Consider the following 14228-nt stretch of genomic DNA (forward strand, 5'->3'; position numbering starts at 1 on the left):
ACTATTCTGAGGAAATCCTGGAATGTTTCTACCGCAGACCCTTCTCAGCTATGGACTCTATCCAGCTGGTTCACCTTCAGACAGGAAATTCTGCATTATACGACTATTATTTTCTAACTATTAGATGCTTCTCTTCCCCAAAAAGAAGAAAATCAAAAATAGTCTTGTGTGTTCTTCTTCTCCAATCTTTACTCAGCCAGAAAACCTCTTGTACTTCAGCCCTGCCGAAGAATCCAAAATTATGATCAGCGATTTTGGATTGTCCAAAATGGAAGGCACGGGAGATGTTATGTCGACAGCGTGTGGCACCCCAGGCTACGTGGGTAAGTGATTTGATTGAAATGGGAGGTTCTGGAAAGTTCTCAGCATGCTAAGGCTTCCAACTGATTTCGTTCTGAATTTTAATACATGAACAACCCCACAAGGGGAATCAACAACTACTAGAATGTTCCTTGTTGCCAAACCTGATCTTGTTCCAACACAAAGCTCAGGAGAGATCCATATTTAACATGTCTGCCACCATAACATTAACTGCATTTCCTGTGTTATTTTTTGTTTGTGGGCGTTGTGGCCAAAGTTGGAATTTACTGCCCAACCCTTGAGGAGGTGGAGGTGAGTCATCTTCTTGAACCGCTGCAGTCTCTATCTCAATGATTCACAAGAATCTCAGTGAAAATGCTGGTCAGTTGTCCAGAGGAGTTTTCTTTGTTAATTTATTCAGAGTGTGGAAGTCTCTAGCAAAGTCAACATTTATTGCTCCTGAGAAGGTGGCAGTGAGGCACCTTTTTGACAACTGAGATAAGGATCAACTACATCACTGTGGGTCTGGAGTTACATTCAGCCAGTCCAGGCAAGGAGGGCAGATTTCCATCTCTAAAGAATAGAACTAAAGCAGATGAGATTGTAAAACGATCTACAAGTTGCAAAGTCACTGTTACTAAGACACACTTTTAATTCCAGATTGATTATTAAATGAACTTAAATGCCCAGCAATGGTGAGATTTGAACTCCTGTCTCTGGATCAATAGCTCAGGCCTCTGCATTACTACTTTATGCGCTGTAGGTGGTGCTGGCTAGGCCAGCATTCGTTGCCCATCCCCAGTTGACCTTGAGAGGTGGTGGTGAGCTGCCTTCTTGAACCGCTGCAGTCTCTGAGGTGTAGGTATCCCTGCTCTGCTGTTAGAGAGGGAGTTCCAGGATTTTGACCCAGTCACAGTGAATGAACGGCAATATATTTCCAAGTCAGGATGGTGAGTGACTTGGTGGGGAACCTCCAGGCGATGATGTTCCCAGGTATTTGCTGCCATTGTCCATCTAGATGGTAATGGTCGTGAGTTTGGAAGGTGCTGCCAAAGGAACCTTGGTAAGTTGCTGCAGTGCATCTTGTAGATGGTACGCACCGCTGCCACCGTACATCGGTGGTGGAGGGAGTGAATGTTGAAGGTGGTGGATGGGGTGTTAATCAAGCGAGCTAGATGGTGTTGAGCTTCATGAGTGTTGTTGGAGCTGCAACCATCCAGGCAAGTGGAGTGTATTCCATTACACTCCTGACTTGTGCCTTGTAGATGGTGGACCAGCTTTGGAGAGTCAGGAGGTAAATTACCCACTGCATAATTCCCAGCCTTCGACCTGCTCTTGTAGCTACAGTATTTATTTGGCTAGTCCAGTTCAGTTTCTGGTCAGTAGTAACCTCCAGGCTGTCGATAGTGGGGCCTTCAGTGATGGTAATAACATTGAATGTCAAGTGGAGATGGTTGGAGCCTCTTATGTAAGAGATTGTCATTGCCTGGAACTTTAGTGGTGTGAATCTCCCCATAATGTAGTTAGTTGTTGACTGTTACAGCAGCCCAAGATGATTTGATCTTTTCTAACTTTCTCACTCTGTGCAATAAGAGGAAATGATCGCAGAAATAGACACAATGTTTTACATGTTTGCAGGCAAGTGACACCCCAGGCGAGATGTCCTCAAAGACTGGGTACTTTCATTATCTTTCCCACTAATCCTTTCATCTGCATCTTACACAAGCTTTATCTTTCAAAAATCAAAGGATTCCATATTCTTATCAGAAGCCAAATCACGACAGGTCACTGCTTATAACTTGGGCATATCATTTTCTTTTTGCATTGAATTCAGTTACCCTGCCAGTACAGATCCTGCCTCCAGCAGAGTGGTGTCTACTTTGGGGGAATCCTCAATTCTTTCCATTCCAACTTCTCATTCAGGCACCACTGAAATGGAACAAGAGAAATGATGTCCTGTTAGTTATTAACACAACTATCAAGCTCTGACAAAGAGTCATCCAGACTCGAAACGTTACCTTTGTTCTTTCTCTACCGATGCTGTCAGGCCTTCTGAGATTTTCCAGCATTTTCTGTCTTTCTATCCTTTTCTAATCTTTGATATTGTCATATGTATTAGTGACTACATGTGACAAGGAATACAGTGAAAAGTATTGTTTCTTGCATGCTATACAGACAAAGCATACCGTTCATAGAGGGCCCAATTTTACCGTCAAGCTGCGCCCGTTTTCGGGCATGAAAACTTGGTAATTCAGCCATGAGGTGAATAGCGCAATCCGCACCCGCCTCCGCGCCGGTTTCCCCTTTACCAAGTCTGAAAATGGCCGCGATCAGGACCGTGCCCGAAACAGGAGGGACGGCCATTTGCATGCATTTAAATTGACTTAATGGGCTGCACACCCAATTTTACCGGCACTTCCCCCTTTACCATCACATTCACCCATCCAGAATCGGCGTGAAACAGACATGCTCCATATAAGCTCGCTTCAGACGCTCTGTCAGTGAGGGTTAGTGAGGAGGTAAGTGCTGAGCATCCAACGGCTCTCTGCTTGAGATCGGTGGGGGAGAGGGGGGGGGGGGGGGGGGGGGGGGGGGGTGGGCTGGGAGGTTGAAAGGAGGTCCACTGCCACAATGCCTGTGATCAGTGGGGGGGGAAGAGGGGTCCGCTGCCTCTCTGCCTGTGATCAGTGGGGGGAAGGGGAAAGGGGGTCGTGATCGGTGTGGGTGGTGGGGGTTGGAGGGATAAGGGGGTCAGTAATGTTGTGGGGATGGGGAAATGTCTGTGGGGGCCAGGGGGAGGCATTATTTGGCCCAGGAGGGATGTGTCAGGGGAGAAATATCCTATCATTTTTTTTCTGCGCATGCGCAGTTGGAGGCGTCGATCGGTGCTGCAGGGTTTCGGGCGCGTTAAGCCCCGCCCACGGGCTGCTGCAGCGCGATTCGGAATCGCTGATAGTTTTTCAGGCAGAGTGTGTATGGGGGCATCGGAGAACGGGTCTAAAAGTCGGATCTGAAACACTCCCAGATTCAAGTCCGCCCAGCACTTAGAATCAAAATGGTAAAAATAGGGCCCAGAGAGGGAAAGAAGAGGATGCAGAATGTAATGTTACAGTCATAGCCAAGGTGCAGAGAAAGATCAACTTAGTATAAGGTAGATCCATTCAAAAGTGTAACAGCAGCAGGGAAGAAGCTGTTCTTGAGTCGGTTGGTACGTGACCTCAGACTTTTGTATCTTTTTCCCGACAGAAGAAGGTGGAAGAGAGAATGTCCGGGGCGCGTGGGGTCCTTAATTATACTGGCTGCTTTGCTGAGGCAGCGGGAAGTGTAGGCAGAGTCAATGGATGTCAGGTTGGTTTGAGTGATGGACTGGGCTTCGTTCATGACTCTTTGCAGTTTTTTGTGGTCTTGGTCAGAGCAGGAGCCATAGAAAGCATTCTTTCTGGTTGTATCAGAGCTGTGATACAACCAGAAAGAATGCTTTCTATGGTGCATCTGTAAAGGTTAGTGAGAGTTGTAGTGAACAAATTTTCTTCCAGGAATTACAGATTTTCAGAGGATTTCTGTAGTCTACTAGCTGTTCGAGAGGTGAAATTAAAACTGTTTTCCAACTGCAAGCGTTATTCTCATTTTTAGTCATCCATAAAGTGACTCAGTCTCTGCTGTGTTGAAATTGTGCTGCTGCAGTTTTGGACAGTGTTTTCCTAATGATAAGAGGGTATTTTAACAACAAGGAGTTCGTGCATAAAGTCATAAGGCAGAGAGTTCAAATTTGCATCAGAAAGCCTTCAAGTTAATGTTTAGTGTGCTGTAGCTCTCCTCTCACTTTGTCATAATAACAAGCGCTTCCAGAAGATTCTGGCGATGGATAGTTGCAATGAATGCTGAGCTTCATATCACAATGTCTGCCAATATTCATGGCCTCCTTCTGTACTGTAGAGTTTCTATGATTTCTATGAAATCAACAATCCTTCAGCAATGTAAGTAGCTCTGGAAGAATTTGAGCAGTGCTCTCAATGGTGCAACATTGGATTCTTCAATGAGAAAACCAGAAAGAAAGTCATTACTTTAATAGAGACTCACATTTTTATTCTCTATATTGACTGAAGAAGAATGGAAAACCTGGCCGGGAATGAATTTCTCCCAAAGAACTCAATTGCTCCATTCGAATACTTGACTAAAAGTGTTCCTGGCAGCTTCAATAGACCCAAAAGAAAGAGAACCTACCGAACTGGGCAGCACGGCGACACAGTGGTTAGCACTGCAGTCTCACAGCCCCAGGGCTGTGGGTTTGATTCCTGGCGTGGGTCACTGTCTGCGCAGAGCCTGCATGTTCTCTTCACAACGCTTCATTCACCTGATGATGGAGCAGCGCTCCGAAAGCTCGTGCTACCAAATAAACCTGTTGGACTTTAATCTGGTGTTGTGAGACTTCTTACTGTGCTCTCCCCATGTCTGCGTGGGTTTCCTCCGGTTTCCTCTCACAGTCCAAAGATGCGCAGGTTGGGTCGATTGGCCATGCTAAATTGCCCCTTAGTGTCCCGGAATGCGTAGGTTAGAGGGATTCGCGGGATAAATATGTGGGGTTATGGGGATAGGGTGGGATTGTTCTTGGTGCAGACACGATGGGTCAAATGGCCTTCCCTTCTACTTCTGCACGCAAGGGATTCTATGATTCGTAATCGGGATCAGTCAGATGACCTCTCCTTCCAACCTGAGATTGCCTGTCTTTGTTAATTCTGCCCAAATTCTAACTGAAAAAGGTTTAATTTTTGACAAAAACTCGAAGCATTGGCTCTATTCTAGAACATATAGAACATAGAAAAGCTACAGCACAAACAGGCCCTTCGGCCCACAAGTTGCGCCGAACAGTTTCCTTACCTTCTAGGCTCATCTATAACCCTCTATCTTACTAACCTCCATGAACCTATCCAAAAGTCTCTTAAAAGACTCAATCGAATCCGCTTCCACCACCCCTACCGGCAGCTGATTCCACTCACCCACCACCCTCTGAGTGAAAAACTTACCCCTTACATCTCCTCTATACCTACTCCCCAGCGCCCTTCCAGTCGGTGTCCCTCCCTCCGCCCCTCTCCAACTATACAATTCATCACATTTCTCTCCCCCTTCAGTTCTGTAGAAGGGTATATGGACTTGAAACGTTAACTCTGTCTCACTTTCTCCGCAGATCTGTTTAGCTTATCCAGCATTCTCTGTTTTTGTTAAACTAACATAAATGTGGGCAAACACTGTGGACACGGTGCAGAAAACAAAAGGAGGAATGTTGGTGGAGAAAGGAACATTGGTTATGACACTGGGGGTGTTCCAATCTTTAACATCTACTGGAACCAACAGTAAGAACTCGATTTACCTTTGCTGATGAAGAACATCACTGCCACTAGTCAAGCTTTCCCTCCTAATGGAGGCTCAGTCTCACTAAGTACTCAGGGCTTTTGAGTGAGGCTTCAAGACAAACTCCAATTCAAAGATGAATCATCAATTGAGCAATGGAATAATATCGACAGCAATGTGATGTTGATGTCCTGGACTACCTCGTCAGGGAAAAATTGAACCTTAGATAAAAGAAACACCACGGTGGCCTCTCGTGACAACCATTTCAGCCCTGGGTTGAAATGGTTGTCACAGATGCTGTCAGACCTGCTAAGACTTCCCAGCATTTTCTGTTTTCATTTCAGATTCCAGCATCCGCAGTGATTTGCTTTTCAGAGAATCCTTACAAGGCAGAAGGAGGCCATTCGACCCATCAAGTCTGCACAAACTCTCTGAAAGAGCATCTTATCATCCCATCCCTGTAGCTCCACATGTTTACCCCAGTAATCCCCCTAACCTACATATCTCTGGACACCATGAGACAATTTAGAATGGCCAATCCACCTAAGCTGCACATCTTTGGAAGGAAGCACCCGGAGGAAACCCACGCAGACACGGGGAGAATGTGCAAACTCCACACAGACAGTGACCCAAGGTGGGAATTGAACCCAGATCCCTGGCTCGGTGAGGCAGCAGTGCTAACCACTGTGCCAACATGGTGTTTCTTTAATCTAAGGTTCAATTTTTCCCTGACCAGGTAGTCCAGGACATCAACATCACATTGCTGTCGATATTATTCCATTGCTCAGTTGATGATTCATCTTTGAATTGGAGTTTGTCTTGAAGCCTCACTCAAAAGCCCTGAGTACTTAGTGAGACTGAGCCTCCATTAGGAGGGAAAGCTTGACTAGTGGCAGTGATGTTCTTCATCAGCAAAGGTAAATCGAGTTCTTACTGTTGGTTCCAGTAGATGTTAAAGATTGGAACACCCCCAGTGTCGTAACCGATGTTCCTTTCTCCACCAACATTCCTCCTTTTGTTTTCTGCACCGTGTCCACAGTGTTTGCCCACACTTATGTTAGATTAACAAAAACAGAGAATGCTGGATAAGCTAAACAGATCTGCGGAGAAAGCGAGACAGAGTTAACGTTTCAAGTCCATATACCCTTCTACAGAACTGAAGGGGGAGAGAAATGTGATGAATTGTATAGTTGGAGAGGGGCGGAGGGAGGGGCACCGACTGGAAGGTCAGGGAGAGATCGGAGCGAAGGAGAAATTGACAGAGATGTCATGGACATAAGACAAATGGAGTGTGGATGGTGCCATTAAGGACTAAAGAATGTGCTAATAGTGGCAGGAAGATAAGATAGTGGAATGTGTTAATAGGAGAACAAAGAACTGAAAAGCAAGGGACAGGTAGGTGTGCAGGGGAGGGGGAGGGTTATACTGGGGAAAACTGAGGGGGACAAGATGGAGAGGAAAGTTCACAGATTTCCAGCATCTGCGGTATTTTGCTTTTATTTACATGGAATTCATTCTACATGAAGCACCTTGAGACTGTTTCAGAGATGTGACGGAATGCCTTTGTCCTTCTCTGCATTGTGTTCAAGAAGCCCTCAGCGCAGGAACCGCCTGCGTGTGTGTCAAGTGTTCACGCTTTCTCTCTCGACCGAGGAAGGTGCGGTAGATGTGGGAGAAAAGATGCAAATTTTCAGCTGTGGGAAAACGGGGAGGCGTTTGAAAAAAAATCCCAAATTGTAATGAATCTCAGTTGGGGAATATTTAATGAGTGAAATTTAAAGGGTGATTGATTTCCTCCGGGTTTTCCAGTTTCCTCCCACCATCCAAAGATGTGCAGGATAGGGGGATTAGTGGGGTAAATACATGAGGTGATGTGGATAGGGCCTGGGTGGGATTATCTGTCAGAGAGTCGGTGCAGACTCGATGGGCCGAATGACCCCCTTTTGCACTGTAGATTCTATGATTCCTGAAAAAAGTACTAGGCAATCTTTATTTTCCAATTATCGCTTCAGAACACCTAAAGCAATGCCTTACATTTGTGTCCATGATGTGGGGATGCCGGCGTTGGACTGGGGTGGGCACAGTAAGATGTCTCACAACACCAGGCTAAAGTCCGACAGGTTTATTTGGAATCACGAGCTTCGGAGCGCTGCATCACCGATGGAAACTTTCAATGGCCTTGTAAACCGAAAGGAGCAGCGCTCCAAAAGGTCGTGATTCCAAATAAACCTGTTGGACTTTCACCTGATGTTGTGAGACTTCTGAAATTTGTGCGGCAGTGCAAAGCTCACAGTCTAAATTCATTCCGTCACTTCTGAGGATAAAATAATTGCGGAGAAAATCGCAAAGTGCTCGAGAAATGGTCATTTATAAATGTTCTACCGTGACATTTTGGAAGTCAGAGTGCTCATTTTGTTTAATATTTTCTTCAGTCTTTATTAACAAGCAATTTAAACAAAATGAGAATTTGTCTCCATTTTCACTTCAGCCTGCTGCTTTGTTTTAATGCTCTACCCACACACCTTGTTACTGACAGGATCAGCATTGGGCTCCCAGTATCAATACCACTGTTCCACTGCTTCATAGAAATTCAGAGCATTTACAGTGCAGAAGGAGGCCATTTGGCCCATTGAACCAGCACCGACAACAATTCCACCAAGGCCCTATCCCCGTGACCCCACATATTTACCCTCCTAGCCCCCCTGACACTAAGGGGCAATTTAGCACGGCCAATCCGACCTAACCAGCACATCTTTGGAGTGTGGGAGGAAATTGGAGAACACGGAGGAAACCCACGCAGACACGGGGAGAAAGTGCAAACTCCTCATAGACAGTGACCTGAGGCCGGAATTGAACCCAGGTCCCTGGCGCTGTGAGGCAGCAGTGCTAACCACTGTGCCACCATGCCGTCTGATGAGATGGTGAGAGGATGTTTTCCCTGGTGAGAGAGTCTACAACTTGTGGTGGTAATCACAGGATAAAGAGTCAGGCATTTAGGACTCTGAGGAGAAATTTCACCAAAGTTGCTGTGTAATATCTTGTCAGGATGTGGCGGCGATCCATCAAAATTGAGGGTAATGTCCGTCAGGTTTGGTGAGTCTTCAGATACCTGAGGAGCCCGATTCTGGATCCACAAGTTCTTCCACAGTGGGGGAATGTTACGGGGAGTGGGGTGGGGGGGTAGGGGGCTGTGGAATTCTCAGCCCTCGAGTTAGCTTCCCTCTCCTTCCTCTGCCGCCATCGTTCTGCCTTCCTGTTGAGTTGCTGAGCCTAGCAGAGGCTTGCACCTTGATGGAGCAGGTGGAGCCATCCCGAGTGGTCCACACCCTTCTCCCAGTCAGTGGTGTTAATGCCTCCGCGCTTTAGCACGGCCTTGACTGTATCCTTATACCTTTCTCTTTGGCCGCCCTTAGAGCGTTGGCCAATAGAGAACTGGGAGATGAGAACCTGCTGAGGGAGGCGGTTTCCGATCATCCAGGTGTAATGGCCCATCCATCAAAGTTGGTTTTACAGGCGATGCTCTTCACTGCTGGTAAACATAGCTTCTTGGAGAACAGTAACGTTGGTTCAGAGGTCCTCCCCTGGATTCGACACAAGCATCTCTGATGGAAGTTCTTAGGAGTCTTAACATGGCGATAGGCAGTCCGGAAGGGTAGTCAACTCAATGGCCTTATAAACCAGGACCCTTGTTGACTTCCAAAGATTCCTGTTGTAAAGACACTTTAACACCTTGAGTGCAGAGTTGGACTAAACCATCAAGTCACCACAAAGAAGTAATTGTGTCGGACAGAGAACCTCGCTCGCCACTGGCCTTTTCGCATTTTGCGTGTAACGACTGTGGGCAAATGTCCATGAAGATTATTCGAGCACAAAGATGTAAACTAAGACCAGTTTATATTCTGTCGCCCTTTCAACAGAGAAGCATTATTCAGAATTTTATTTGAAGGAATTTTCTTCATGGTAGTTGCAAGGCGATGAAAACCAGGTTTCAGATCTGCAAATAATCAGTGGGTTAATGGAAAGCAACTGCAGTAAGTCCAATCTAATTTTTACAATGTTAAGGCTCGTTACTGTGGCGAATACTCCAAATGGTGTAAAGAGTAGAAACGCAGGAAGTGGTTTTCCTGAGTTTATCATAATCCTCCCTGTGGCTGAGATGTGAGTGATGACAGACCAAGCAACTCAATAGACTCAATCCAGCTGACCATAGATCAAATTGGGATAATAGTTTGAAAGTTTTTAAAATCAGGATAGTTGGACAAGGCACAGACAGTATCATGGGATTGTGTAACTCAGCAGTGAAGTAACTCAGCAGTGAAGTGTATCAGGAGTTATTGAGCTTCGCCCTAATGTGATTCCTTCTAAGTAGTGAGCCCCTAACCTCTTCCTATACAAAGTCCTAAAACAATAAACTTTAAGGACATGTAAGATAACCTGTGTCTCAGGAAGACCCTGTGCCACTACGCCCCTCCCTATCACAGACACAATTCCACCTATTTAATCACCTAAAGGAAAGGACGATTGAATAAAATGTCAGAATCTCCACACATCCTCATCTCCCCAGAATTAAAGTTGGAATGTTCCCCTCAACAGAGGACAGCCTGTTCCCCTCCACAGATGACAACACTCTCCTGTCCCTGATATAGCAACAACATAGAACCATAGAATCACCTACAGAAACAAATTGGAAAATTCCACCTTGGAGGCAAAGGCAGCATTTATTGCCCATTCCTCATCACTCTTAAGAAGGTGGTAAGCCCACAGTGATGTTAGAGAGGCAGTTCCATGACTTTGACCCAATGAGGGTTAAGGAACAGTAATAAAAGCAAAATACTGCGGATGCTGGAATCTGAAACCAAAAGAGAAAATGCTGGAAAAGCTCAGCAGGTCTGGCAGCTTTTCTCTCCTTACAGCAGCATCTGTAAGGAGAGAAAAGGGCTGACGTTTCGAGTCCAGATGACCCTTTGTCAAAGCTATAAGGGATAGAAAGTGGGAGATATTTATACTGCAGAGGGAGGGAATGAAAGATGAGTCATAGCCATAGAAACCCACTGCAGTATAAATATCTCCCACTTCCTATACCTTTTAGCTTTGACAAAGGGTCATCTGGACTCGAAACGTCAACTCTTTTCTCTCCTTACAGATGCTGCCCAACCTGCTGAGATTTTCCAACGTTTTCTCTTTGGGTTAAGGAACAGTAATATATGGTCGGATTTTCCATGCCGTGCAGCAGTGTCTTGCAGCAGTGGGATCTTCCAGTCCCGCCGCTGTCAATGGGTTTTCCCATTGTTCCCACCCTCCACCACCGGGGAACCCGCGGCGGGGTGCGCCATTGGTGAGACCAGAAGATCCTGCCAGCAGAAACGGTCGGAAATTGTTGAGCATAGCTTGACGTCAGGATGTTGTGTGACTTGGAAGGGAAGTTACAGGTAGTGGTGTTCACATGTATCTAATACACCTGGCCTTCTAGATGGTAAAGTTCACAAGTTTGAAAGGTACTGTCGAAGGAGGCTTAACAAGTTTCTGCAGTGTAACTTGTAGATGGTATTCATTGCTGGCACTGTCTTGGAGGACATAGATATTGAAGGTGATGATGAGGTGCCGATAAAGCGAGCTGCTTAATTCTGGATGGTGTCAGGACTTGTCGTTGGAGACAGGCTTTGGGGAGTCAGGAGATGAGATAATTGTTACAGACTTCACAGCCTCTGACCTGGTCTTGTAGCCAAGTATTTGTGTACCTGGTCCACTTCTGGTCAATGATAACCCCCCCCAGGATGCTGATGGTGGGGGATTCAGTGATGGTAATGCCCTTGAATGTCAAGGAGAGATGTTTAGATTCTCTTTTGTTGGAGATGGTCATTGCCAGCGCTTGTGTGGCATAAATATTATTTGTCAATTATCAGCCTAAGTCTGAATGTTGTCCAAGTGTTATTCTATATGGACTGCTTCAGTATCTGTGGAGTTGCAAATGGAAATGAACATTGGACAATCATCCATGGATATCCCCAATTCTGACCTTGCGAGCGATGGCCATTGATGAAGCTGGTGAAGATGGTTGGACATCGGACACTGTTCTGAGAATCTCTGCAGCATTGTGTCAATTGGAAATACCAATAGGCTGGTAAAAGAAGGTTAGGGATATTTGTGATATAATGTGATCTTTCACCTCCTCATTTTAAAAAAAGTGAGATGATAATAAGAACATAAGAACTAGGAGCAGGAGTAGGCCATCTGGCCCCTCGAGCCTGCTCCGCCATTCAATAATATCATGGTTGATCTTTTTGTGGACTCAGCTCCACTTGCCCGCCCGCTCACCATAACCCTTAATTCCTTTACTGTTCAAAAATTTATCTATCCTTGCCTTAAAAACATTCAACAAGGTAACTGCTTCACTGGGCAGGGAATTCCACAGATTCACAACCCTTTGTGTGAAGAAGTTCCTCCTCAACTCAGTCCTAAATCTGCTTCCCCTTATTTTGAGGCCATGCCCCCTAGTTCTATTTTCACCCGCCAGTGGAAACAACCTCCCTGCTTTTATCTTATCTATTCCCTTCATAATCTTATATGTTTCTATAAGATCCCCCCCTCATCCTTCTGAATTCCAATGAGTGTAGCCCCAGTCTACTCGGTCTCTGGTGGCTGTAATTCTCCGGTCTCGGACCTCTCAGCCAAATCTCCGTTCACTGCAGCGGGACTGGAAAATCCCAGCCTTAAGCGGGGTCGGAGAATTATGGCCAGTATCTTCTAATTGTTCTTATAGTTGCCCAGGTACATCCCCTCCCATACAGACCCGTTACGTTTGATCTTTGCTCCTGTTATGAACAGCTCAGATGGTATGTTCTTTTTAAAGGAGCGAATGCCTTGCTTTTTGGAGTTATTCCATCCATCCCAATGAAAGGTAAAACTCTGAACTGGCATCATAGCAACCTGGAGATGTTCAGGTTTGGAAACTCTACTGCCAGCTGGGTACTGCTGATCCTACGCTGCCCTGGTAATGTTGAACCTCAAGAATCTTCACTTTGACCGTGTTTTGGAGAATGGTTTCCAAACCTTTGGGCCATCAGACCTGCCTGAAGACCAAGGCATGAATATACCAGGAGCACTGGGAGACATGGTGGTGTTGTGGTAATGTACAGAGGTAATCCAGAGGCCAAAAGAGAAAATGCTGGAAAATCTCAGCAGGTCTGGCAGCATCTGCAAGGAGAAAAAAGAGCTGACGTTTCGAGTCCAAATGACCCTTTGTCAAAGCTAAAAGGTATAGAAAGTGGGAGATATTTGGAAGGTGCCATGCGTGACGGGAGAGGTGTTGAGTATAGTGGAGGAGTGGACTAGGTTATCCCGGAGGGAACGGTCTCTGCGGGATGCTGACAGAAGGAGTGAAGGGAAGATGCGTTTGGTGGTGGCATCACGCTGGAGTTGGCGAAAATGGCAGAGGATTATGCTTTGCATGTGGAGGCTGACAACCCAGAGGCCAAGGCTAACCCTGCAAGCACCATGGGTTCAAATCCCATCACGGCAGCCTGTACCATTTAAATTCAATCAATAAAATCTGCACCGTGAAGCTAGTCTCAGTAATGGTGACCATCAAACAAGCAGCAATTTTTGTAAAAACTCAACTGGTTCACTTTATGCCCTTTATGGAAGGAAATCTGCCATCCTTACTTGGTCTGGCCTACATGTGACTCCAGACACCAATGTGGTTGACTCTGGACTGTCATCTAAAATGAGCTAGCGGGCCAATCAGTTCAAGAGCAATTTGGGATAGACAATAAACGCTGTCGTCCCAGCCAACAATATCCACATCCCGTGCGTAAACTTTTAAAATAATTCTGATTTGTCCTGTTAAAATGGCAACTTCGATAGTTTCATGATTGGTTGTATCTCTGCCAGGTTCCATACTGTAGAATAAAAGCAGATTACTGCGGATGCTGGAATCTGAAACCAAAAGAGAAAATGCTGGAAAATCTCAGCAGGTCTGGCAGCATCTGTAAGGAGAGAAAAGAGCTGACGTTTCGAGTCCAGATGACCCTTTGTCAAAGCGAAAAGGCATCGAAAGTGATTTCAGCTTCTCTGACGCTCGGCCATTCACACCTTCTATTCTCTCCATGGGCTGCCATTAGCAGCCTTTCCCCTTGTTTTTGTGGCTATGACTCATCTTTCACTCCCACACCCTGCAGTATAAATATCTATGCTTTTCAGCTTTGACAAAGGGTCATCTGGACTCGAAACGTCAGCTCTTTTCTCTCCTTACAGATGCTGCCAGACCCGCTGAGATTTTCCAGCATTTTCTCTTTCGGTTTCAATATTCTAGAAATGTTTTACAAACATAGCTTTCACCCAAATACAGTGAAAGCTGCTTCATCACAAGGAATTCGCATTTATCTTGCAGAGTCATCCTGTACTCTTATACCACCTACAGTGACTTCATTGCAACTCCGAATCTGATAACTGGAGGGAATGAGCTTGTAAAATGTTATTGATGTTCTCATTACGATGCTGCAGCATTTAACTGTACACAATAAAACAGAGAGAACTTTGGGAGCACAGGGCACCTGTTTGTCAATACGACACAGTCAGAA

At 45.7% G+C, this 14228-nt stretch overlaps 1 protein-coding gene across 1 annotated transcript in view; it reads left to right on the forward strand.

Annotated features, from left to right (window-relative positions):
• camk1da (calcium/calmodulin-dependent protein kinase 1Da) overlaps positions 1–14228 on the forward strand; it is a 136653-nt gene that overhangs the window by 41922 nt on the left and 80503 nt on the right. The window contains exon 4 of the mRNA XM_078234640.1: positions 197–323. Coding sequence (XP_078090766.1) covers positions 197–323 — 127 coding nt within the window. The remainder of the gene's footprint in view (positions 1–196; positions 324–14228) is intronic.

The sequence above is a fragment of the Mustelus asterias genome, chromosome 19, assembly GCF_964213995.1.
Source record: "Mustelus asterias chromosome 19, sMusAst1.hap1.1, whole genome shotgun sequence".
Lineage (NCBI taxonomy): Eukaryota > Metazoa > Chordata > Chondrichthyes > Carcharhiniformes > Triakidae > Mustelus > Mustelus asterias.